Below are 25,317 nucleotides of genomic sequence, written 5' to 3'. Positions count from 1 at the left end.
CATTACTATCATTACTAATTCATCAAGTTCCATCACTGATCCATCTAGATCCATGACTGATCCATTAAGATCCATTATCGATCCACAAAATTTGTCACCGATCTACATGATCTTCTCCATTTCTTCAAATCATCAAGGTCATCACCGATCAACATGTTAAAATTCTTTTTGTACTGTGTTATATTTTTTTACTTGTTGTATGTACTCCAAACTCTCTTGGATTTAATAATGATTGCTTCTACCTTGTTTGAAAAAAATGTTTTTATTTTTATTTTCTCCTTTTATGCTAGTGTACTTGGTGTAGTTGTTTATGGCCGGATCTTAATGGCCCTTAGTATTATAGATTGGTAATTTTTTCTTCAAATTTATGTAATTTTTAGTGTATTAATTTAGGGGGAGACTCATATATTTTGAGATTAACAACTATGATAAAAAAAATAAAAAAAAATAAAAAGAAAAAAGGGGCGTGTGTATGTTCTGTGCATAATTTTAGGGGAGTATATATATATATATATATATATTTTTTTTTTTTCTTATCTGCACTACTTCTTTTCTGCACCACCAAAATTTCTTTGCAAAGATAGAATTTATATAAATAAATAAAAAAGAGAGGAGGAATGCTTGCAATTTTATTTCAGAAAGAGAAAATATTACTCGATTACATGTAAGTTTTCAGAAGGCTTCACAGGTTTTTTCTGTTTCACTTCTCTCAACAATTTTTCGTGAGCCTCTTTTACATGCCTCTCTATTTTCGACTTCTGTGAGTCTTGGTATTATAACCGTTGCATAATATTGCACCGCATTCTCTAATTGTACATTTTTCTTTTTTAGCTCTTTTTCCTCCTTGCACATATTAACCAGTTGTTGTTTTAACAAGCACACCTCATCTCTCCATTGCTGATTTTCTTGTACTTTTGCTTGTAATCGTTGCGTCATATTGGAAACTGCAGTCATTGCTTATGTACTGAGAGTCATAGTGTTATTAATAGCATCGATATCTTTTCGATTACCAATAACACTAGAACCCTCATTTACAAGAATAGCATGTGCTTGCACCACTGGTACCTTTTCATTTGTCTGCATTACAAGCACTTCATGCAGTGGCGGAGGAAGCATGGGACCAAAGGGGTCACGTGCCCCCCCTAGATTTTGGGAATTTTTTTTTTTTTTTTTGCAAACATAGAGAAAATATTTTAAATAAAAAAATTACAAAAATATTATTAGAGTGAAATGTCAATGACATTTTAAAAATTATAAGAACAATAATGATTATTTTGATTGAAAATGAAGAGACTACTATAAATAAACCATATTAGCTATGAAATTTTTTTAATGTAACGGCAATGTCATTATTAATGATATGTAAGCATAAATAATCTCACTATAAAGATATGAAATTTATTAGATTGTTAGTTACATTTGATATGTGAGGTTCACTCTCTATGTGTTTATTTACCGTTAGTGGGTAATATCACATATGAATGATGACGTGGTATTACCATTATATTGAATTTTTAATCAAATTTTGTATTAAAAAATAATTTATCATTATATAATTTATTTTAAGGCTTATATCTTCTTCTTTTTTTGTATTGTTCATGATACACTAATTACAAATAACATTCAGTTTGTTTGTTTCCAGTTTTCAGAAAATTCTAATTTTTTATTTTTCGTATTTTAATGTTTTGAATAAATTTTTTTAATATTTTAAGCAAATTTTTTTTTAAAATTTTTAGACACACCTAACATACATACACTTAAAAAGTATAATATTTGTGAAAAAAATATTTAAAAAATACATTAAATACCAAAAAATACAAAGAAAATATAAAAATTCAGTATATTTTTTGTGTTTTTGTGTGTTTATTAATATTTTAAAATATTTTTCACAGATGTTTTACTATTTAGATATATCTAAGTAAGGTGCATCTAAAAAATAAAATAAAAAATTACTTAAAATTCAAAAAATATTCACTAAAAACAAAAAAATAAAAAACTCAATTTTCAAAAAACTGAATTCAGAAAATTGAAACCAAACACACTGATTTTTTTTTTTTTTTTGATGTTTCTTGAAATCAATCGTAAAAACTTGCATGAAATATTTTTGTAAAAATTATTGTAATTAATAAGTGTCTCCTCTAATTTAATGACATGATCTCGACATGATTACACAAGAAGGTAAGGAATGACATGATTACACAAGAAGGTAAAACAAATTTTTCTCTCCAACACTTGATATTTTCGTCTCTTTGCCTATCATCCTTGTCACTTTTTATACACTTCATCGATCCAATCCTCATGCATATCTGCTCAAATCTTTTGTTTGTCAACATTTTGTGCGCTCGAGATGGCCCAAAATCCCCATAATGATCTCGACGAGACCTAAGGAACATTATTATATTTTTGACAACTCAAATTATTGTATCAACTGTGTATGTTTCCTATCCCCATAGTTTATTTTGATGATGTCAAATGGGGAGAAAAAAATATGATTTTGAATTGCTGTGCATGCATATACTTTAAATATCTTATGTTGCAAAATTATCAAATAACTTGTTGATTTCTATTTTGTGTCAAATTCATACAAATATTGCCATCATCAAAAAGGGGGAGATTGTTAATCATATTGTTTAATTTTGATGATGTCTAAAAGATTATTTGAAAAATTCAGATTTTTTTTATACATATACTATATTATTTGACACAAAATATTATCTGTTTAAAATATAGATTGTATGATATAGTTGTTAAAAATATTATTTAAATGGAAGTATTTTGAAAATATCACTATTCACTTTTTGAAAAATTTAAAATTGATTAGTTGTATTATTTTGACAAAATTGATTAATTGGTTGGCTGGTCACTATTTACTTTTTTGCAAAATTAAAGCTGATTAATTTTTTTTGACAAATGTGATATTAATGAATTATTCCTTTTTGATATACTCACATGGGATGATTGGTTATTTTTATTTTATTTGAGTGTATTTATAATCTCTTCAACAATTACAAAACTTTTAAGTGGGGTATATATATATTTTATCTGATATGTGTATATATATATATATATATATGAATGTGAATTGAATTTTATATTCAAAATTATGATGACTTGCCTACAAAAGTGGACAAAGGAAAGGTGTAATGTTTGACAAAGAAAAAAGTGGATAAAGAAAAGGTGTAAAAGTTGGACAAAGGAAAAGTGGACTAAGAAAAAAAAGGATATGCTGTCAAAGAGAGTCTTCTCTTCCAACAGGTATATCTTTTGGTATAAATAGAAGTGATGTGTATGGAGAAAAATTAAAAACTTGAAGAGAGAAATTTCTATGTGCTCCAAAATTTTGAGTATATTGTATTCTGGTCTTTCACTTTTAGATCTAAGTGTATCATTTGTTCTTACACTTTCATATCTACTATTTGTGAGAGAATTATTGTAGAAGAGGGTTTAAGTACCACTTATTTTTATTCATTATTTTTGTGAGAGGTTTTTGTAAGAGTGAGACATTTATTATTGAGTGGGGCTCAATAGATAAGAGTAAGTCCTGTGCCAAATCCACAAGCTTGGTGGTATATTTATTCAGTTGATAGTAAAGAAATTCTCAAGAAAGTTCCTTGGGAAGTGGACGTAGGCCTGGCGTGCCAAACCACTATAAATCTCAGTGTTTAATGTTCTCTCCCTATCTCTCTTACTTTTATATTAATAATTATTTTATTTTTTTTGTTTGTTAAAATTCTGAATATTGTGTTAATATTAATATTGTAAATTTTTTTTAATAACCTAATTCACCCCCCTCTTGGGTTGCCTACTTGCGATAACAATCGACCTTAATATTACCCTTTTAACAATTCTTTTATGTAGTTTTATATTCATAAGTTTTACAAATCTAGGCCACTTTGGCAGCTACTAAATTAGTAAATCTTATGAATACTGAACTAACCAACAATATTCTCTATTAATTAATTTGAGTTATTTAATTATCATTAATTCAATAACTATTTTAATGAAATCACTATTTTTTTGATTTCTAAAATTTCTTTTATATGATTGCAATTACCAATATAATAATAATAACTTTGGACAAACATGAATATATATATATATATATCAAATTATGCAATATGACAATCGTGAATATCTCATATAATGGTCAATAAGAATTGCATCTAATATGAATTAACCACTTCAATATTTAATATTCAATGTCATAAAATTATTTCATGATATCAAATTTAAATCATAAAAATAGATCAACAATAATAGACAATAAGTGTACATAATTAGACAAGGTAAAACCATAATTATCTAACATAATGTAGTCAAATAAATATATTTATTTAATAGACAGAATGATTTAACAAAATTCTAAAATTGCTTTTAATCTATGCACTTTGTCACAATGGCAGACAATATGAATATTACACTCAATTTAGTGTCATATTATAATGATTATAAAAATTATTATTGCTAAAATTAATAATAAACTGAAGCATGCATATTACACGTTTATCATGCAATTTCGATCCCTCATTTTTGGAGCCGATAGCCCTGCTCACCTCTTTAACCTTACTAAGTGAATTGGCTTCAGACAGTTATGCCTCAGATGACACATCAGAAAAAAGTAAGAAACCACACTTCATGAATAATTATAATTATAATATAATAACAATATTCATAAATATATTATTATCCCAATGTTTATTGATTTACAAAACTAAGGCTTTGATACCACATGTAAGAAATTAATGTACATGTAGCTATAATAATAATGCAGAATTAACTTTGGAGGATCTTGAATTCAATACAACTCAAGAATAAAACGAACATACCTTTAGCTGCCATAGAATTAGAGAAGTTAAGAAAATACTCCTAGTAGTTGAACCTTGAATTCTTGGCTCACCTTCTTCTCTCTATCTCTCTTAATTAGGATGACTATAGAACTTAGAGTGATGGATAAATACTCATATCATGTAAGGGGAGTCACTCATCCTTAAATAGTGGAGAAAAGAGGGTCTGATAAACTCTATCAAAAGAATTCTTCTCCATCAAAGTTTCCTTCTTATCTTAGAAAATAATTATATTAAAATTTTAATTACTAAACTTAATCTCAAATATTGGCTTTTATCTAATTGTGGAGTATAAATAAAATAAAACATGTAAGAAATATGTAGGCTATTGGGCCACACTAAAGAATAAATCCAACAAGAGCACCACGTGACTATGTCTAAGACCAACTGATAACTTCTCACTTTTTGTGAGAGTTATGATTTGTTTTTGTATAAATAATTTTTTCTACTTTAATATTAATATGAGACCTTTTTTATTTTAAAATCTTACATTAGATTTCTTTTAACTTTTTAGATTATAAAATTATACATAATTTTTTTTATTAGAGATGAGACCTACACACTTGATGGTTATGCTTGATTTTGCGGTGAGATTATGTGTACTTGCTTTTTTTTTTTATAATATTATATTTTTTTATAGTTAGATGGAAGCACTACAAGAAAAGTGAGCTTAAAAGACGAAATTTTTTGTGACGGCACATTTGCCATCACAAAAAATAGAGTATTTGCGACGACAAAAAATGCTGTGGCGAAAAAGTAGAGTATTTGCGACGGCAAAAATTGTTGTCGCAAAAAAAAAGAGTATTTGCGACGGCAGAGATTGTTGTCGCAAAAAAAAAATAGAGAATTTGCGACGGCAGAGATTGTTGTTACAAAAAAATAGAGTTTTTGCGACGGCACCAGCTGCAGTCGCAAAAAAAAAAAAAAAGGAGTTTTTTGTGACTGTAATAGGTACCGTTGCAAAAAAAGAAAAGAAGTAAAATATATATATATATATATATTGTGGCTTTGAGACGGCTTCATGTATATAGTCACAAACTGGTTTAAATAAATGCAACGGTATTTTTCTGTCACAAAAAATAAAAATAAAAAAAGACAATGTCGTCTTACTCTTTTGATATAACATTTCTCTTTTCACATATTTTTTCATCTTCCTGTCTCTCTGTCTTTGTCTCTCTCCTCTTTCTCTCTCTCACTCATCACTCTTCTTTATCTGTCTGTTTCTCTCTTTCTCTCTGTGTCTGTGTCTGTGTCTGTGTCTCTCTTCTCTTTCTCTCTCTCAATCATCACTCTTCTCTGTCTGTCTGTCTGTCTCTTTTTCTTTGTGTTTGTGTCTCTATCTCTGTCTCTCTTCTCTTTCTTTCTCTCTCACTTATCACTCTTCTCTATCTGTTTGTCTGTCTCTTTCTCTCTGTGTCTCTTGTCCATCTCTCTTCTCTCTATCTCTCTGTCTCTCTTCTCTTTCTCTCTCTCTCACTTATCACTCTGCTTTATCTGTCTGTCTGTCAGTCTCTTTCTCTCTGTGTCTCTCGTCCATCTCTCTTCTCTCTTCTCTCTCTGTCTCTCTTCCCTCTCTGTGTGTCTCGTTCATCTCTCTTCTCTTTATCTCTCTTGCTCTCTCGTGAGTCTCTCTGTATCTCTCTCTTGTTTATCTCTTTTCGCTTTCTTTCTCTCTTTGTCTATCTCTCGCTCATCTTTTGTTTCTTTCTTTTTTTTGTCTCTCTCTCTCTCTCTCATTTATCATTCTTCTATCTCTATTTCTCTCTCTGTCTATCTATTTGTTTGTCTATCTGTCTGCCTCTCTCCCTCACTGTGTTCAACTTGCTCACTTTCTCCCTTCCATCTTGTCTATTTACCGAGCTCCATCTCGAGTTATCGATCCACTATAAGAAAATGCACTTTTAGCGACCACTTTGTCTCTATTTCTCTATCTCTCTTTTTTATCTCTCTCTCAGTCATTTCTCTCTCTTACCACCCATCTCCTCTACCACTTTCACCACTACTGCAAATGTCATTCTACTACCACCACTGCTACCACTGTTGCCACTCTACCTTTACAACTACCATTACTACCACCATCGCCACCACTCCACTACTACCACTACTATTGCCACTACTACCATTATCTCTCATCTACCACCGCCACTCCATCTCCTCTACCATTACCACAATTTCACCACTAATCTCCTTCACCATCCCCATCACCACCACCACCACCACCACTTTCACCACTACTGTTGCTCCCTCTTCTCTATCATAAAAAAATTAGTTCATGATTTATAGTAACCAAAAAAATGGGCCGCAAAAAAAAAAAAAAAAAAAAAAAAAAAAAAAAAAATTCATTGACCACAAAAAATTAACTTTATTTTAATAGAAAATATTTTTCATTAAAATACTACCTTTACTTCTACCAAATAAAAAAAAATTTTAATAGAAAATATTTTTTTTTTCATTAAAATAAAAATGAAACAAATAAATTCTTAATGAAAAATCAAAAATCAAAAAAAAAAAAAAATCAAAAAACAAAATCATTAACTAAAAAAAATGAAAAATAAATAAGTAAATAAATTCATTGGAAAATGTCTCGTAACTCAAATTTTGTGGCTCAAAAGTGGCTTAAATGGCCAAAACGACGTCGTTTTGGCCATTTTTATGTTGTTCTGTACTCAAAACGACGTCGTTTTGGCCATTTGAGCCACTTTTGAGCCACAAAATTTGAACTACGTAGTATTATCGAAATTCATTAACTACAATATATATATATATATATATATTTTAAAGAAAAAAAAAATGAAATTGTTTTCGTTTTCCCTCAATTTCTATCTCAATTCCCTCCTAATTCCCTCCTTTTGTTTCTCATGATGTCCCCAATCCCTAACCTAACACTCCCTATCACTCTCCTCTCTCTTTATCTCTTCCGCCTAGGGCTGAGTAAGGAATCCGTGAAATCCGTAATCCGATCCAGTCCAGTCCAATCCGATAGGTTTGGATTGGTTTTTTGAATCCGCGGTTCGGTTTCGGATTGAAGAATTAAAAATCCGTAGTCCACGGATTGGTTTCGGATTGAACCCCACGGTTCCGGATTGGAACCGATCCGGACCGTATACAAATAGTCTATATTTTTATTATACATCCTCCCCCATAGTATCTTCTCTTATTCTATATAAAATTTAAACTCAAACCTAAAACCGTATAATATCTTATTTTATTACTTTTGTTTGTATTTTCTTATGGTTGTTTAAATTCAAGAACAATATGTCACTATTATAGAAAAACATGTTGCTATTATGGAAATGATATAGCGCTATGTTTATATTTTTATGAAATTAAAGTGTTATATATATATATATATATATTTGTTATTTAATTATGTGAATCCGTGGTCCTAAACCGATCCAATCCGTATTTAAATGGATTGGTTCGGATTGGTTCCATGATTTAAACGGATTGGATTGGTTCCAATTTTTCAAGAACCGTAGATAACGGATTGGTCCTAGTTTTACCCCAATCCGGACCATGCTCACCCCTACTTCCGCCTACGTCGTCGCCTCTAGTGCCGCCACCGGCGACCACTACTGCCGCCGCCACACCTTCTCTCTCATTGCCATCTCTCTCGTCGCCTCCGTGATCTCGATTCATCTTAGTGAGGGAGTGAGAGATTCATTTCAGAGCAATTTCGCTTTTGATTTCGAAGTTCTCTCTCAATTTCGAAGTTTTGTCTCTCTTGATTTCGAAGCTCCACCGCCACCACCGTCTGCACCGGCGAGAGTGAGCACCATCGTCTACTACGGTGAGCACCGCCGTCTACAATCTCAGTTTTGTTTTCTCTTCCTTCACATCGATTCTTCTCCTAGGGTTTGCAATCTTGAATCTTCTCCTAGGGTTTTCAATTAGCCATCTGTAATAATCTGCTTAACATAGGTACAATGATGATTTGGTTATGCAGATAAGGATCGAAAATTGGGATTAGAACGCCTTAGATAGAAGGCAGTTGAAGAGGTTCTATTCTATATATCTTCTCTCTTCTATGGAATTGCCATTATATATATATATATATATTTTTTTTTTAATATAAATAAATGTTAGTCTCAATTCAAATTTGTGTGACAGAGGCCTGTGTGATGGAGGCCTGATAGATTAGAAGGTGAGAGTGCCCGCACTTCTATTCTCAACTCTGTTTGCCCTATTGCTTTTGTTTAATTTTCAGGTATGTATCTTAACTCTGTTTGCCCTACTGCTTTTGTTTAACTTTGGAGGAATGATTGAAATTCATTTTGGTGAGAATAGGCTGGCTGTTTTGTGTGTTAATGCTATGATTGGGTTAACAAATTGTTGTTGCTATCTTGCCATATTTTTAATGCATTTTGCAAATAAAGGATTTGAAGCTGAAATTGAATTCTATTTTGTCATTTTTCACTTATTTAACCAGTCGAATTCAAGTTGAAGAACCTATAAGAGCTATGAATTCAATTTGTGATGAAATCTGTTTCCATGATCTTTTTAATTTTCTCTTGTTAAGGGTTTGCTTAGTTGTCTCCACATGTTATTTCTACATTCACAGAGTTCCAGTAGGTTGTGAGCAGCATAGTTCAATTGTTAGTCACTTAATCTGAAAGGGGCATAGTGTAATCCTTTTTGTCATATATCAATTTCTGAATTGCAGCCCTTGGAATAGATTTTGGCAGGCATACTTTTTGTAGATTGGTATATTATATAAGAAATTGTTTCCTTTCTATTTTTCCTTGCCATTTCAGACTTTACCTGACGTCTTATAAGCTAATACCAGCTTAAAACAAATTTGCTTTAATAAAGACAGATTTCTTAAACTAGCTCCTTGTCTTAATGTTGCTTCTGCACCATCAAAAGGTATATCTATATCTCCTTTTCTCCTTTATATTATCCGACAAGCACATATATATAAGCACACATCATGTTAATCATTGGATTATTTGGGTGATCACCTGAATAGAGTAGCTTAGGGGAGCATTTCCAAGGCAAGTGGTTCAATAACATTATTATATTGAAATATTGAGTATGACTCTTTTAAGAGTGTTGTTTTGATTCTTATGATTGTTGAGTTTATTATTTGCTTGTAGTGTCAGATTCTTGATGTTGTCGTTAAACTAAATTTGGATCATTCTTGAAACAAGCTTCTTAATCCTCGCGCATTTGCTGGATGGTTTGGGCGGTCTTAGTTTGAGCTAAGTGCTATTTCATCAATCTATTTCTATTGCTGTGTGAATTTCCCTTTTGAAGTTAAAAACATGTTAAACTGATTGAAACTCATCAAAATCAATCATTTTTTGTAATACGCATGTTATATCTTAAGTTCTAATAAATCTCAAGCTTCCATAATAGGGTTGGATTCCTGGAATAGGTGATGTTATATCGAAATCTTAGTTGCTCGAAGTGGGAATGGGGTACATAAAAGAGTCTAAGGTTGAGAGTACCTATGGGAGTGTTTACATAAATTCATATAAAATATTATGTTGTAAGTCTATTTTTTTTTGTGCATAATTGTAATATATATATATATATTAAATATGAATAAATAACAGAGTTTGGTGTCAAGTGCACATTCTTTTTATTTAAATATCAACAACTATTTTGTTAATATGAATTACAAGAATAAGTTTGAGCTAATTTTTTCTCTATAATCTGATGGTTGTTGTAGATTTTCTTTTAATTGGTATCTTTTGTTTAAATATATTAGAGTCGAATAGGGTTTCCGGTTTGGGAGTTAGAGCCGGATTTCATTCTAGACAAATTAGTTTCTTAAGAAACTTAGAATTCGAGGTGTTAACGCCCCAAAATCACCAAACGGCGTCGGAGTGGCACAAAACTTGGCAGACACGACTGCCTAGGAACGAGAGACTTGTGAGAGAAGACGGGACTCAAATCGGGTTCCCGATTTGGGAGTTAGAACTAGATTTCACTCTTAAGAAACAAACTTGTTTTTTAAAAAACTTAGACTTTGAGGTGTTAATGCCCCAAAATCACCAAACGGTGTCGAAGTAGCATGAAACTTGGCACATGCGACCGCCTAGGTGTGGGAGAAGATAGGTTTTGAATCGGGTTCCCAACTTAAGAGTTAGAGCCGGATTTCACTCTAGGCAAATTAGTTCCTTAAAAAACTTAGAATTCGAGGTGTTGATGCCTCAAAATCACCAAACGGCATCGGATTAGCACGAAACTTGGCACATACGACTGCCAAGGCACGAGAGACTTATGGGAGAAGACGAGACTCAAATCGGGTTCCCGGTTTGGGAGTTAAGGCCGGATTTCACTCTGGACAAACTAATTTCTTAAGAAACTTAGAATTCGAGGTGTTAACGCTTCAAAATCACCAAACGGCGTCGGAGTAGCACGAAAGGCACATACAACCGCCTAGGCATGAGAGACTTGTGGGAGAAGACGGAACTCAAATCAGGTTCTCGGTTTGGGAGTTAAAGCCGGATTTCACTCTTAAGAAACAAACTAGTTTCTTAAGAAACTTAGAATTTGAGGTCAAAATCACCAAACGGCGTCAGAGTAGTACGAAACTTGGCACACACGACCGCCTAGGCACGAGAAACTTGTGGAAGAAGACAGGACTTGAATTGGGTTCCTGATTTGGGAGTTAGAGCCGAATTTCACTGTAGGCAAACTAATTTATTAAGAAACTTAGAATTCGATGTGTTAACACTCCAAAATCACCAAACGGCATCGGAGTAGCATGAAACTTGGTACACACGACCGCCTAGGCGCGTGAGCCTTGTGGAAGAAGAAGGGACTCGAATCAGGTTCCCTGTTTGGGAGTTAGAGCCGAATTTCACTCTTAAGAAACAAACTAGTTTCTTAATAAACTTAGAATTTGAGGTGTTAATGCCCAAAAATCACCAAACGGTGTCAGAGTAGCACGAAACTTGGCACACATGACCGCTTTGGCAAGAGAGACTTGTGGGAGAAGACGGGACTCGAATTGGGTTCTTGGTTTAGAAGTTAGAGCCGGATTTCACTCTAGGCAAACTAGTTCTTTAAAAAACTTAGAATTTGAGATGTTGACACCCCAAAATCACCAAACGACGTCGAATTAGCACGAAACTTAGGACACACGACCATTTTGGATGTGAGATTTGTGGGAGAAGACGGGACTCAAATCGGGTTCCTAATTTGGGAGTTAGAGCTAGATTTCACTTTAGGTAAACTAGTTCTTTAAAAAACTTAGAATTCAAGGTGTTAACGCTCCAAAATCACCAAACGGTGTCGAATTAGCACGAAATTTGGCACACACGACCGCCTTGGCACGAGAGACTTGTGGGAGAAGATGGGACTCAAATCGGGTTCTCGGTTTGAGAGTTAGAGTCGGATTTCGGTCTAGGCACAATTATTTACTTAATTATCTTTCTAATTGTATAGTAGTTAAATTTTTATGATTTTTTTTGTAATTAACATATTAACACATAATTATATTGTCATTAATTATTTTTTTTTTTTTTTCAGATATTTCCGGAGTAGGAGTTTGCTTCTTGTGGATTTCATGCCTGGGAAGAATGCCACTAATTTTTGTTTTTGTACCACGGAGAATGCTAAGGAAAACCTTTAATTTTGATTTATGTTATTTTGAATTATGAATAACATTATGTATTTAAACATTATATATGTATTATGAAACATTATGTACCGAGTTAATTTTGTTGATGTATAGTTATGAATGCAAGAATATGTTTATTATGGAGAAATTATTACAGGAATTTTTATATTATTATGGAATTATTGGTTTTTTTTTAAAAATAATTCATTGAATACAAGCAACTTTAATATTTTTAATTAATTTACAGCAAGTTTTTTGGTTTTTTTTTTTCGACGGCACCAAACTGTCGAAAAAAACAGGAATTTTATAATTTTTAATAAATATTGCATTTTTTGCAACGGCACCACATCGTCGCAAAAAAACAAAAACTTTTTTTGCGACATAATCAATGCCATCGTAAAAAAATAAAATAAAATAATTTGCGACGGTAATTTTTACCGTCTCAAATAATACTTTTGGCGATGGTAAAATAATGCCGTTGCAAAAAGGTCTCTATTTTTACGCATTATTGGCGACAATAAAATGCCGTCACAAATAGTAACATATGCCGTTGTAAAAAAAAGGCGGCGACATAAGTTTTTGCAACGCTCTCCATTGTGATCCCCTGTTTGCCGTCGTTAAAAGTTATTTGCCGTCTCTAAAACTTTTTTGAGACGGCATAATGAGTAAAATGCCGTCGCAAAAAATCGAAATTTTTGTAGTAAAGGTTTAAACTTATAATTTTGAAGTTGAATAGGTAAAGTCATGTTTTATGATAATTGAATAGATTTTTGTGTAATTAATATAATAATTAAATATTCATCGTAATATTAATGGGTGAGATTTTGGCAACGTTAGCCAACTAAACCTTAGAAAGAGAAGGAATTAGAAAAAGTTATGTTAGAGATTTTAAAAATTTTATTAAAATTTTTATCAAATGTCTCACAGGGATGTGAGACTCATACAATGTGGGTCTCATACCCATGTGAAACATTTAATAGAAATTTTTGTAGAACTTTTTGACATTTTTAACATTTTTAAACTAGAAATAGATATTCCTAACAGCAGGATAATTTTTCACTAGTTTTAAATTATTTTTTATTTTTTTTAATAATATTTTTCACTTCAATTTCTAACAATATTTTAAGAACAGTTATTATTAATATTTTCCATTAAAATTGATGATTCTCATTTTGGTTGGGTTCATCATGGGAAAGGAAAAGGTAAAAAAAAATCATGTACTCCTGTGTGTCCCATTGTTGAAAAAAATAATAATTCAAATTCTTTACCGTAAAACATTAAAATTATGCATGAGAAATTCAAAACTTTCTTATAAATAAAAGTAAATTATTAATATTTTTTTTCTTTCAAATTACTAGTACTATTTTTTATAACAAAATACAAATCACATAGTCTTGTGATAATTTACTTAAGATTGAAATTTTGAATGAATAATTAAAAAAAAATTAACATGTTTGTTAAAGGTATTAATTGATAAATTTTTTTTACAAATTATAGATTTTTTATTGTAGGCCTTTATTTGAAAATGTAAAATTATTTAACTTCATTAATAAAAGTCCTGTTAACGGTTGTCAAAAAGAGATCACATAATTCCAAAAAAAAATAAAATTTTAATGCATATTTCACATATTTTCATATGTTTATATATATTTTAATATATTTTTTTATATACCTTCACTTTGCATGCTATTTTTTTTTCAAAAAATATTTGATGGTACAATGTGTTATAAAGGAACAATTTTAAGTCTATATAAAATAGATAAAATTAGTATAATTTAAATTAAGTTTGAGTTTGTATAGAACTATATATGTAATTAAGAAAATATATGCTGATGTGGCTCTCTTAGAAAAAAATAAACTCTTTTAATATATTACCTAAGTATGAGAAAAATATTATTTTTAATAATATATATATATGATACCAACGTGAAGTTGGTAAGATGATGGTATTTTCCAATTAATAAATACCCTTAACAACTCATTTGCAAAATTCATATTTTAAAGTATTGGAGTTTTTTTTTTCTTTCAACTTCATGATCATATATTAATAAACAGTCCCGCTATGTAGCTTGAAAAGGAGACCTCCTAAATGGCCCGAAAGTAAGAATGGCAATGGGGCAGGGCCGGGGATCACACTCCCTGTCCCCGATCCCCGATCGTAAAAATTTCCTGTCCCCAGCCTCAATCCTCGACAGGAACCTATCACCGTCCCCGTCCCCGTCTCCTAACGGGGATCGGGTTTCCCCGACCCCGAAAATTCCCTGGACCAAAAAAAAAAAAACACAAAAACCAAACAACAGCGGCAATAACAACAATTCAACAACATCCTCAACATCATCAACATCGTTAACAACAACATCATCAAAACATCAACATCACAGAAAGGAAGAGAGATTTGAGTAGAGAGAGAGAGAGATCTGCACAGATCTATCGTGGCAGAGGGAACTGATGCCAGAGTATGGAGGTTCAGCAACTCTGGCATTACGGCAATAGCAGTGGCGCGGAGGAGAAGGCGACGGTACTATCTCTAATTTGGCGACGATGTTCAGTGCTCTCTCTCTCTCTTGTTCAGAGGAGGAGAAGGTGGCGCTGATCCAATGCTCTCTCTCTTTCTAAGTGAGTGAGTGAGAGAGAAAGAGATGACATGATGAGAAAAAGAGAGAGATTAGAGATAGTGAGGAAGAGAGAGAGATGTAAGGAAAAGAGAGAGAGTAGATATGAAATAAAAAAAAATGAAATGAGAAAGAGAGAGAGAGAAAGAGAAAGAGAAACAGTTAATCAAAAAGTATATATATATATATATATATATCACTTTGGGGACAAACGGGGCCTGGGCTTGGACACTTATCACCGTTCCCAGTTCGAAATTGATTGGGGATTGATTTTTGAATACTATCTCCCGTCCCGTCGGGAGTATTTTTCAAAAAAAAATCGTTCAAATTGAGGCCGGGGGATCGGGTCCCTGTAACAACCATGACCCATGATTAGCGTTAATCTGTGCTTAGTTATGCCTAATAAGTAATTAAAGTGAAATGTTGCATCATGTGTTGCCTTATATGTGTTTATATTTGTTTAACATAGAAAGATCTGTCCATGATTCCGTTTCGGTTTGCGAATTGAAGACCTTATCAGTATCGAATTCAAAAATTGACTTGATTTATGTGTTATTTAGAATTTTTAGAACATTATGATAGGTTTACTTAAAATTCGATTCGGAACGATTAAATTAGATTAATTTAATGCTCACTTAATTAGCCTTAATTAATTATCATTAAGTAAGCCTATATAAGGCTTCTTATGTGTCTTCACTCTCTCTTTTTCTTCATTTCAACACATTTGAGCTCACACACACACAAGCAAAACGTGGGAGAGAGACAGAGATAGAAGAAAATTGAGATTAAAAGTTGGGAAAGAAGAGAATTGCTAGGAATTATTAGAGATTTGCAAAAGAATTTGGGAATTGAAGCTTCCTCACTTGTGCAATTTAGACTCTAGGTAAGAGCTTTAGTGTTTGATCTTGTAACGTAGATGATTAATGCATGAAAACAAGTGAATTAGGTGAATTCATGTAGGAATTGAGCCAAAACTGAAGAAAATTAAGTCATTCCATACATGCATGCATATTTATAGCATTTTGAAGTTGTTTTCAAAGATTTACCCCATGCATGTTGTAATTCTAGCATGAGTAGAAGAATTCATAACATTTCTCATCAATAGACCTCATTTGATCATGTTTTAGAAGCCATGAACTCAAGTGAACACATGTACGTCATGTTCATATCATGTTCTTACATTTCAAGTTGAATTTTTGCATGTTTGACATACTTTTAGGCCTTGATTTCATGAAATGATCTTCAACTCATAATGTTTTACAAGTTATTAGATATTTTCCAAAATTTTGGCCCAAAAAGATGAGTTTTGAAGTGTGGAATTCGAATTTGGAGCTTGGGAGTGCAATTTGGAAATTCCAGATTCTGCGCTCGAATGACCACCTTTGTTTTTATATTTCCGCTCGAGCGACCAGAAGTTCGCTCAAGCGTGAAATACATGCTCTTAGAAGTTTCATGTTTTCGCAGACCACTCAGGGACATGAGTCTCACGCTCGAGCGACCATCGAGCGTCCGTCGGGCGTGAAAATCACGTAACCAATACTTTTTCAAAATTTGCAGAGCGCTCGAGCGTCCCCTCACACATTGCATGTCTACTCGAGCGGGGACCCTGTTTTCAGAAAATTTGACCAAGTGTTTTCAAATGTATTTTTGCATTCTCATTCCATCCTAGGCATTCCTAGGCCATGATTAAGACTCAATAAGAGGTTAAGACCTAGAAACACACTAGGAATGAAATTAAAGAAGTTAAGTGCCAACCGAGTGTGTGTTTCATTATGTGTTTCTGCTATGTACGTGTAGGTCACGCGCCTCAAGTTATTTGATTTGCCTGTTCTGCAAGTGGAGTCATCAGTGAGTAATAACTCTGTAAAGTTATGTTTAACTTTAATTATTTTACGATGCTATGAAATGATCAGTTTTTTGAAATGCAATGTTTTGTATGAATGAATGATTATCCAAATTTATGTAAAGTATTCATGGCATCCTTAGCACAAGGCCCTAGCCCGGGGGTAACAATACCGTGCCTTTATAAGTAAGGCCCTTGTCTGGAGGTAATAATACCATGGTTTCATGGCCCTTGCCCGAGGGTAACAATACCGTAGTTCAAGCAAGTTACAAGTTTCTCGGTACTGGAGGTTCCCAATGGAACTAACAAGCAAGTTAACACTAATGGATGTACCATGTATAACGAAGCATGAATTCTGATTTCTGTACGAAGTTGAACAAGAGAATAAATATAAATCTGTTTCTGATTATGTAATAGACATCATTCATTAGAACCCTTTACTTTGTTATTATTCACTGGGCTCTAGCTCACTATTTATATTATGTATGTAGGTGAGCAGGCACGTGACCAGGCACAGAGTTGAAGGCTGGGCGTCTCAGTTTTGTCAACCACCCTCCTGTGCCTCCCGGGGAGGTTCCCTTTCCAAATGTCCAGTTTTGTAACTTTACTACAATCGTTTTTGCTTGTTTGCTTATCTATACACTGGGCTAAGTCCCCTTTTGGTTTCATCCTTGTGATTGGATGACCCATGGTTAATGTATTTATGACGTTATATATATATACATATATATACAAGTTCGTTTTAAAGTTTTCTATCTCATATATGTTAACACAGCTTTATGGACATTGTATATTTTCTATATTTGCTTCCGTAACCCCTTACTATATGTTGTTTTGTCCAGAGGCCCTTGGTAATCCATGGATTACTGGCCGGTTACGACACTAAACCTATAGGGGCACGTTTGGATCATGACAGAGTGGTATCAGAGCACGAGTTATACCGCACACATGAGTCCATAAAAGCTATAGGATGTCCTAGAAAGAATTAGGGACATTACATCAACATGTATGAATGTGATAATCTTTATACATGTGAGAACCCAATTTGAATCTAAATAAATAAATAAAAAAAGAAAAGAGAACAAGATTATTTTTATGTTTATGGTTGCCTTGTCTCTCTATAGCAAAATAGAGAATATAAAGGGAAATGATGTGAGTGAATCCTCCGAGGCCCGAATGAACAGAATGCAATAGATGCTTGCGGCTTTAAATGAAGCCATGACGCAGCGATTGAGACAACAACCTTTACCTCCTCTGCATCCACCAATACTAATAGAACCGGACAATAGTGACATCATCAATTTGACTCAGAAATTTATGAAAATGAAACCGCTGACCTTTTTGGTTGGCATCGAACCATTGAAGGCAAAAACCTGGTTGCTAGAAATGGAAAAGTTATTTAAAGTATTCCCTTACTCCGCAACTCAGAAAGTACTCTTGGCTACCTACACTTTAAAGGATGAAGCCCTGAGATGGTGGCTGTTGGTCTGAAACAATAATGGGGACATGACATGGGCTCAATTTAATGAGGTATTCTACAACAAATACTTTCCCCAATGCTTTAGAGACCGAAAAGTGTCAGAATTCCAAGAACTCAAACAAGGCAGGATGTTAGTGGCCGAATATGAGGCCCAGTTTACTGAGTTAGCTCGTTTTCCCCCACACATGGTGGACACCAATTATAAGAAAGCACGAAAGTTCAAGGGACGTCTAGACCTGGAAGTATTTGATCGAGTAGGTGTCTTGAAATTGCCTACTTATGTGGAAATGCTTGATAGGGCATTAATGGTAGAGGCCATAATAGTAGCCAAGAAACAAACTACAACTCCAACAATTGAATGGAGAGGCAAAAGGGCTAGATTTAGCTTCAAGAAAGGCCGATCAATTTCAAAGAAGCAAAATACTGGATCGTCAAGTAACTCAAGCCAAAGCAGTGGGTCTATGCCAGTTTGTCCAGAATGTGGAAGGAAACATAGGGGCATGTGTCACCGTGCATCTGGTGCTTGTTTCCGATTCTGCAAGAGGGGCCACATGATTAGGGATTGCCCGATGAGATTCGACACGACTACCCGTCCTGCTGCAAGTTCAGCTGGGTCTGTTCTTGCACCAAGAACTAATGTGAGGGCCAATATTGAAGGAGAAGTTTTAAGACAAGGCCGGGTTTTTGCATTAGTACTTAGGGATGTACAAAATGTTGAGTCAGTAGTATCAGGTACAATCTCTATCTGTGGTCAGAATGCCTATGTGCTGATTGATTTTGGTTCCACGCATTCCTTTGTGTCGCATGCTTTTTCTCGAAAATTAACTAGACCATTAGAACCGATGAACTGTTTACTACCTATATCTACACCGTCTGGGGGTTCTATGATATGTACTTATGTTTATCCGGCATGTGATATTATGATTGGTGATATGACATTGTATGTTGATTTGTTACCCTTGAGCATTGATCATTTTGATTGTATTCTGGGCATGGACTGGTTAACTAAATATTGGGCTACCATTAACTGTGCAAGTAAATCTGTTGAGTTTAGACCACCTGGTATGCCTGAATTTATTTTTACTGGGAATGGGGTAGTTCCCCCACCATACTTGATTTCACTTATGAAAGCCAGAAAATTACTGAGAAAAGGTTGTCGGGGCTACTTGTGTTGTGTGCTGACTATATCTTTGGATAGTACCAGTGTGGAAACTATTCCTGTGGTTTATAACTTTCTTAATGTGTTTCCTAATGACCTACCCGGGGACCTAATTGATAGGGAAATTGAGTTACAATTGATATAGTACGTGGAACACAACCTATTTCCAAAACTCCGTATAAAATGTCAACTTCTAAACTGAAAGAGTTGAAAGTTCAATTCCAAGAACTCTTGGACAAGAAATTTATCTGCCCAAGCACATCACCTTGGGGTGCTCCAGTCTTATTTGTAAAGAAGAAGGATGGGTCTTTGAGGTTATGTATAAACTACCATGAATTGAATAAAGTAACCGTGAAGAACAAATACCCACTATCCCGAATAGATGACTTGTTTGACAAACTCCAGGAGGGCCAAGTATTTTCTAAAATTGATCTCAGATCCAAGTACCACCAATTGAAAGTTAAGGTAAAAGATGCAGAGAAGACTACATTCAGGACTAGATATAGGCACTATGAGTTTTTGGTAATGTCATTTGGGGTGACTAATGCACTTGCTGCCTTCGTGGACCTTATGAACAGGGTATTTAAACCATATTTGGATGAGTTTGTTGTTGTGTTTATTGATGATATTTTGATTTATTCTAAAAGCAAGGAAAAACATGAGAACCATTTGCGAACTGCTTTACAGATTTTGAAAGAAAAGAAGTTGTATGCAAAATTGTCTAAATGCGAATTCTGGCTTGACAATGTAGTATTTTTGGGACATGTAATTAACAAAGACGGTATCTCTGTTGACCCTCAGAAAGTTAAAGCCATTGTGGATTGGCCAAGACCAACAAATATGTTAGAAGTTAGAAATTTTCTGGGACTTGCAGGTTACTACATAAGATTTGTGAAAGATTTCTCAAAACTTGCTATGCCATTAACCCAGTTAACCCAGAAAAATGTCTCATGTGATTGGAACGACCAAAGAGAGTTTGCCTTCCAATAGTTGAAGACCAGATTAGTGACTGCACCAATTTTGACTCTGCCTAATGGAATTGATGGGTTTCAAATTTACAGTGATGCATCCTATAAAAGCTTGGGCTGTGTCTTTATGTAAAATGGAAAAGTGATTTCTTATGCCTCTCGACAACTCCGTCCTCATGAAATAAACTATCCAACCCATGACCTTGAATTAGCCGCTGTAATTTTTGTTTTAAAAATTTGGCACCATTATCTGTATGGAGTGACTTGTGAAGTATACACAGATCATAAAAGCCTCAAATATTTCTTCACCAAAAAAGAATTGAACATGAGACAGAGAAGGTGGTTAGAGTTGATCAAAGACTATGATTTACAGATTTTGTACCATCCGGGAAAATCTAATACTGTGGCAGATGCCTTGAGCAGAAAATCAATGGGAAATTTATTATGTTTGCTCACCGGTCAGAAAGAACTGCTATGTGATTTGGAAAAGAATGAGATTGAAGTTGTATTGTGAGAACAATGTGGAATTTTAGCTGCTATCTCCACCCAGCCTGCAATCATTGAAGAAATCAAAGAGAAATAACTACAAGATGAATTCTTGAAAAAGATTATGAATGAAATTGACTCAAAACCAAGGCCCGGGTTTGTATTTGAAAACAATGTGTTGAAATTTTAGAGTCGTCTTTGTGTGCTGGATTGTTCTGATTTAAGGAAACAAATCATGACAGAAGCTCACAACTCAAAATTTGACATGCATCCGAGGAATACAAAGATGTATCATGATTTGAAATAAAATTTTCGGTGGCCTGGGATGAAAAAGTGTATTGCAGATTTTGTGGCCTGATGTTTGCATTGCCAACAAGTCAAAACTGAACATCAATAACCCGTTGGTTTGTTACAGCCGCTTCCAATACCGGAATGGAAATGGGAACACATTACCATGGACTTCATTGTGGGATTGCCTCGCTCCTCTCGAGGTATGGATTCTATCTGGGTGATTGTTGATCATTTAACTAAGTCTGCCCATTTTCTACCTGTTAAAACTATTTATAATGCAGACAACCTAGCTAATATTACCTACCAAAAAAAAAAGCTAGCTAATATGTATGTGGATGAAATTGTGAGATTACATGGTTACTAGTAGCTATTGTATGTGACAGAGATTCGAAGTTTACGTCAAAATTCTAGCAGAGTTTGCAACAGGCTTTGGGAACCGAACTGTAATTGTGTAGTATCTACTATCCACAGACAGACGATCAATCCAAAAGAACCAATCAGACTTTGGAAGATATGCTGCGGATGTGTGTGTTAGACTTCCAAGGGAATTGGAAGACTTATCTTCCGTTAGCCGAGTTTGTATACAATAACAGCTACCATTCAAGTATCGGTATGGCTCCTTACGAAGCATTGTATGGTAGAAAATGCCAATCTCCGATCTGTTGGGCTGAAGTAGGTGATAGACCGTTGTTGAGACCAGAACTTGTGCAAGAAACAACTGAGAAGGTGTAATTGATTCAACAACGCTTAAGAACTGCTCAGAGCTGTTAAAAGAGTTATGCTGATATTCAAAGAAGAGACAGGGAGTATGAAGTCGGGGATCACGTATTTATCAAAGTAACTCTAATGAAATGACAAACACGGTTTGGTGTTAAGGGCAAGTTAGCACCGAGATATGTTGGGCCATATGAGGTTCTGAAGAAAATCAACCCGGTGACGTATTGGGTAACCTTACCACCAATCATGGAGTATATGCATAATGTCTTTCATGTCTCAATGTTACGGGATTACTTACGAGATCCGCACCATGTTATCGAGTCGACACATGTACTTTTAAAAGATGACTACACATACGAAGAAAAGCCAATACAGATTGTGAACCGCCGAATTAAAAAGCCAAGGAACAAGGAAATACCGTTGGAAAAAGTTGATTAGCAAAACCACGAAGAGACCTATGCAACTTGGGAAACGGAGGAAGATATGATGAGAAGATACCCTCAATTGTTTCCTTTGAATCCAGTGTTCATCCAAGATGAAAGTAACTCAAGTTTGGAGGACCAAACTCTTTAAGGGGGGAAGGCTATAACAATCCTGAGCCATGATTAGCGTTAACCCATGCTTGGTTATGCCTAATAAGTAATTAAAGTGAAATGTTGCATCATGTGTTGCCTTATATGTGTTTATATCTGTTTAACGTAGAAAGATCTGTCCATGATTCCGTTCCAATTTACGAATTGAAGGCCTTATCGGCATCCAATTCAAAAATTGACTTGATTTATGTGTCATTTAGAATTTTTAGAACATTATGGTCGGTTTAATTAAAATTCAATTCGGAACGATTAAATTAGATTAATTTAATGCCTACTTAATTAGCATTAATTAATTATCATTAAGTAAGCCTATATAAGGCTTCTTATGTGCCTTCACTCTCTCTTTTTCTTCATTTCAACACATTTGAGCTCACACATACACAAGCAAAACGTGGGGGAGTGAGAGAGAGAGAGAGAGAGAGAGAGAGAGGGGAGAAAATTGAGATCAAAAGTTGGGAAAAGAGAGAATTGCTAGAAATTATTGGAGATTTGCAAAAGAATTTGGAAATTGAAGCTTCCTCACTTGTGCAATTTAAACTCTAGGTAAGAGTTTTAGTCTTTGATCTTGTAATGTAGATGATTAATGTATGAAAACAAGTAAATTAGGTGAATTCATGTAGGAATTGAGCTAGAATTGAAGAAAATTAGGTCGTTCCATACATGCATGCATATTTATAGCATTTTGAAGTTGTTTTCAAAGATTTACCCCATGCATGTTGTAATTCTAGCATGAGTTGAAGAATTCATAACATTTCTCATCAATAGACCTCATTTGATCATGTTTTAGAAGCCATGAACTCAAGTGAACACATGCATGTCATGTTTATATCATGTTCTTACATTTCAAGTTGAATTCTTGCATGTTTGACATACTTTTAGGCCTTGATTTCATGAAATGATCTTCAACTCATAATGTTTTACAAGTTATTAGATATTTTGCAAAATTTTGGCCCAAAAAGATAAGTTTTGAAGTGTGGAATTCGAATTTGGAGCTTGGCAGTGCAATCTGGAAATACCAGATTCTGCACTTCCGTTCGAGCGTGAGATTCTGCGCTTAAACGGCCACCTTTGTTTTTGCATTTCCGCTCGAGTGACCAGAAGTTCGCTCGAGCGTGAAATACATGCTCCCAGAAGTTTCATGCTTTTGCAGACCACTCGAGCGGCAAGAGTTACGATCGAGCGGGGACATGAGCCTCACGCTTGAGCGACCATCAAGCGTCCATCGGGCGTGAAAATCACCTGTACTTTTTCAAAATTTGCAGAGCACTCGAGCGTGGGAAGTTGCGCTCAAACGTCCCCTCATACATTGCATGTCCGCTCAAGCGGAGGAAGCTACGCTCGAGCAGGGACCCTGTTTTTAGACAATTTGACCAAGTGTTTTCAAATACATTTTTGCATCCTTTTTCCATCCTAGGCATTCCTAGACCATGATTAAGACTCAATAAGAGGTTAAGACCTAGAAACACAGTAGGAATGAAATAAAAGAAGTTAAGTGCCAACCGAGTGTGTGTTTCATTATGTGTTTCTGCTATGTACGTGTAGGTCACGCGCCTCAAGTTATTTGATTTGCCTGTTCTGCAAGTGGAGCCATTAGTAAGTAATAACTCTGTAAAGTTATATTTAACTTTAATTATTTTATGATGCTATAAAATGATCGGTTTTTTGAAATGCAATGTTTTGTATGAATGAATGATTATCCAAATTTCTGTAAAGTATTCGTGGCATCCTTAGCACAAGGTCGTAGCCCGAGGGTAACAATATCGTGCTTTTATAAGCAAGGCCCTTGCCCAAGGGTAATAATACCGTGGTTTAATAGTCCTTGCCCAACAATACCATAGTTCAAGCAAGTTACAAGTTTCCTGGTACCGGAGGTTCCTAATGGAACTAACAAGCAAGTTAACACTAATGGATGTACCATGTATAACGAAGCATAAACTCTGATTTCTGTATGAAGTTGAACAAGAGAATGAATATAAATCTATTTCTGTTACGAATTCTAGTTTCTGATTATGTAATAAACATCATTCATTAGAATCCTTTACTTTATTATTATTCACTAGGCTCTACCTCACTATTTATATTATATATGTAAGTGAGCAGGCACGTGACCAGGCACAGAGTTAAAGATTGGGCATCTCAATTTTGTCAGCCACCCTTCTGTGCCTCCCGGGGGGGTTCCCTTTCGAAATGCCTAGTTTTGTAACTTTACTACAGTCGTTTTTGCTTGTTTGTTTATCTATACACTGGGCTAAATGCCCTTTTGGTTTCATCCTTGTGATTGAATGCCCCATGGTTAATGTATTTATGACGTTATATATATATATACAAGTTTGTTTTGAAGTTTTCTGTCTCATACATGTGAACACAGCTCTATGGACATTATATATTCTCTATATTTGCTTCCGCAGCTCTTTACTATATGTTGTTCTGTTAAGAAGCCTTTGGTAATCCACGGATTACTGGCCGGTTACGACATTAAACCTATAGAGACAAGTTTAGGTCGTGACAGTCGCCATCGGGTTGGTTCAAATTGCCTTACCCAAAAGTGATAAAGGTGGTTTTTGTAGTGTTTGGCCTAGTTGCACAACATTTGATTGACACGAAGCGTTTAGAAAGAAAGAAATAGAAGAAGAGAGAGCGAGAAACTAGTCAACGAAGAAAAACTGAGAGCGACCAACGCTGACCACCGACGACTAGCAAAATACTCCCTCTGTTGTTCATCGTCCATCAATCTCTGTCGAGAGAGAGAGA

General features: G+C 34.3%; 1 protein-coding gene and 2 long non-coding RNA genes across 5 annotated transcripts; 2 read left to right on the top strand and 1 right to left on the bottom strand.

The window, feature by feature from the left end:
• Positions 1-7,681: 7,681 nt before the first annotated feature.
• On the bottom strand, positions 7,682-8,515 carry LOC145789561 (uncharacterized). The gene is made up of 2 exons (XR_014327617.1): positions 8,381-8,515; positions 7,682-7,765 (listed from the first exon to the last, which is right to left on the bottom strand). It is a non-coding gene; the product is annotated as an uncharacterized LOC145789561 (long non-coding RNA).
• LOC114322950 (uncharacterized) lies at positions 8,495-12,565 on the top strand. 3 transcript variants are annotated; one of them, XR_014327614.1, is made up of 4 exons: positions 8,495-8,634; positions 8,791-8,843; positions 8,955-9,051; positions 12,327-12,565. It is a non-coding gene; the product is annotated as an uncharacterized LOC114322950 (long non-coding RNA). The 3 variants fall into 3 exon arrangements; XR_014327616.1 differs by having other exon boundaries at positions 9,995-12,565; XR_014327615.1 differs by having other exon boundaries at positions 9,941-12,565.
• Positions 12,566-18,378: 5,813 nt separating this feature from the next.
• LOC145824103 (uncharacterized) lies at positions 18,379-19,656 on the top strand. Its single transcript, XM_082923693.1, has 2 exons — positions 18,379-19,292; positions 19,407-19,656. Exons 1-2 carry the CDS (start codon positions 18,379-18,381, stop codon positions 19,654-19,656), a joined length of 1,164 nt encoding a protein of 387 aa, XP_082779819.1.
• The last annotated feature ends 5,661 nt before the right edge of the window (positions 19,657-25,317 follow it).

The sequence above is a fragment of the Camellia sinensis genome, chromosome 4, assembly GCF_055761805.1.
Source record: "Camellia sinensis isolate YWXY chromosome 4, ASM5576180v1, whole genome shotgun sequence".
NCBI lineage: Eukaryota > Viridiplantae > Streptophyta > Magnoliopsida > Ericales > Theaceae > Camellia > Camellia sinensis.
Note: the sequence above shows the minus strand (reverse complement) of the source record. Positions and strands in the feature narration are given on the sequence as shown.

What these genes read in the sequence shown, in the direction of transcription:
- LOC145824103 (XM_082923693.1), top strand. Translation starts at nt 18,379, where the DNA reads ATGACATGGGCTCAATTTAATGAGGTATTCTACAACAAATACTTTCCC. An exon ending in ATGATTGGTGATATGACATT is followed by an intron (nt 19,293 to 19,406) that starts GTATGTTGATTT and finishes TGTTGAGTTTAG; the next exon opens with ACCACCTGGTATGCCTGAAT.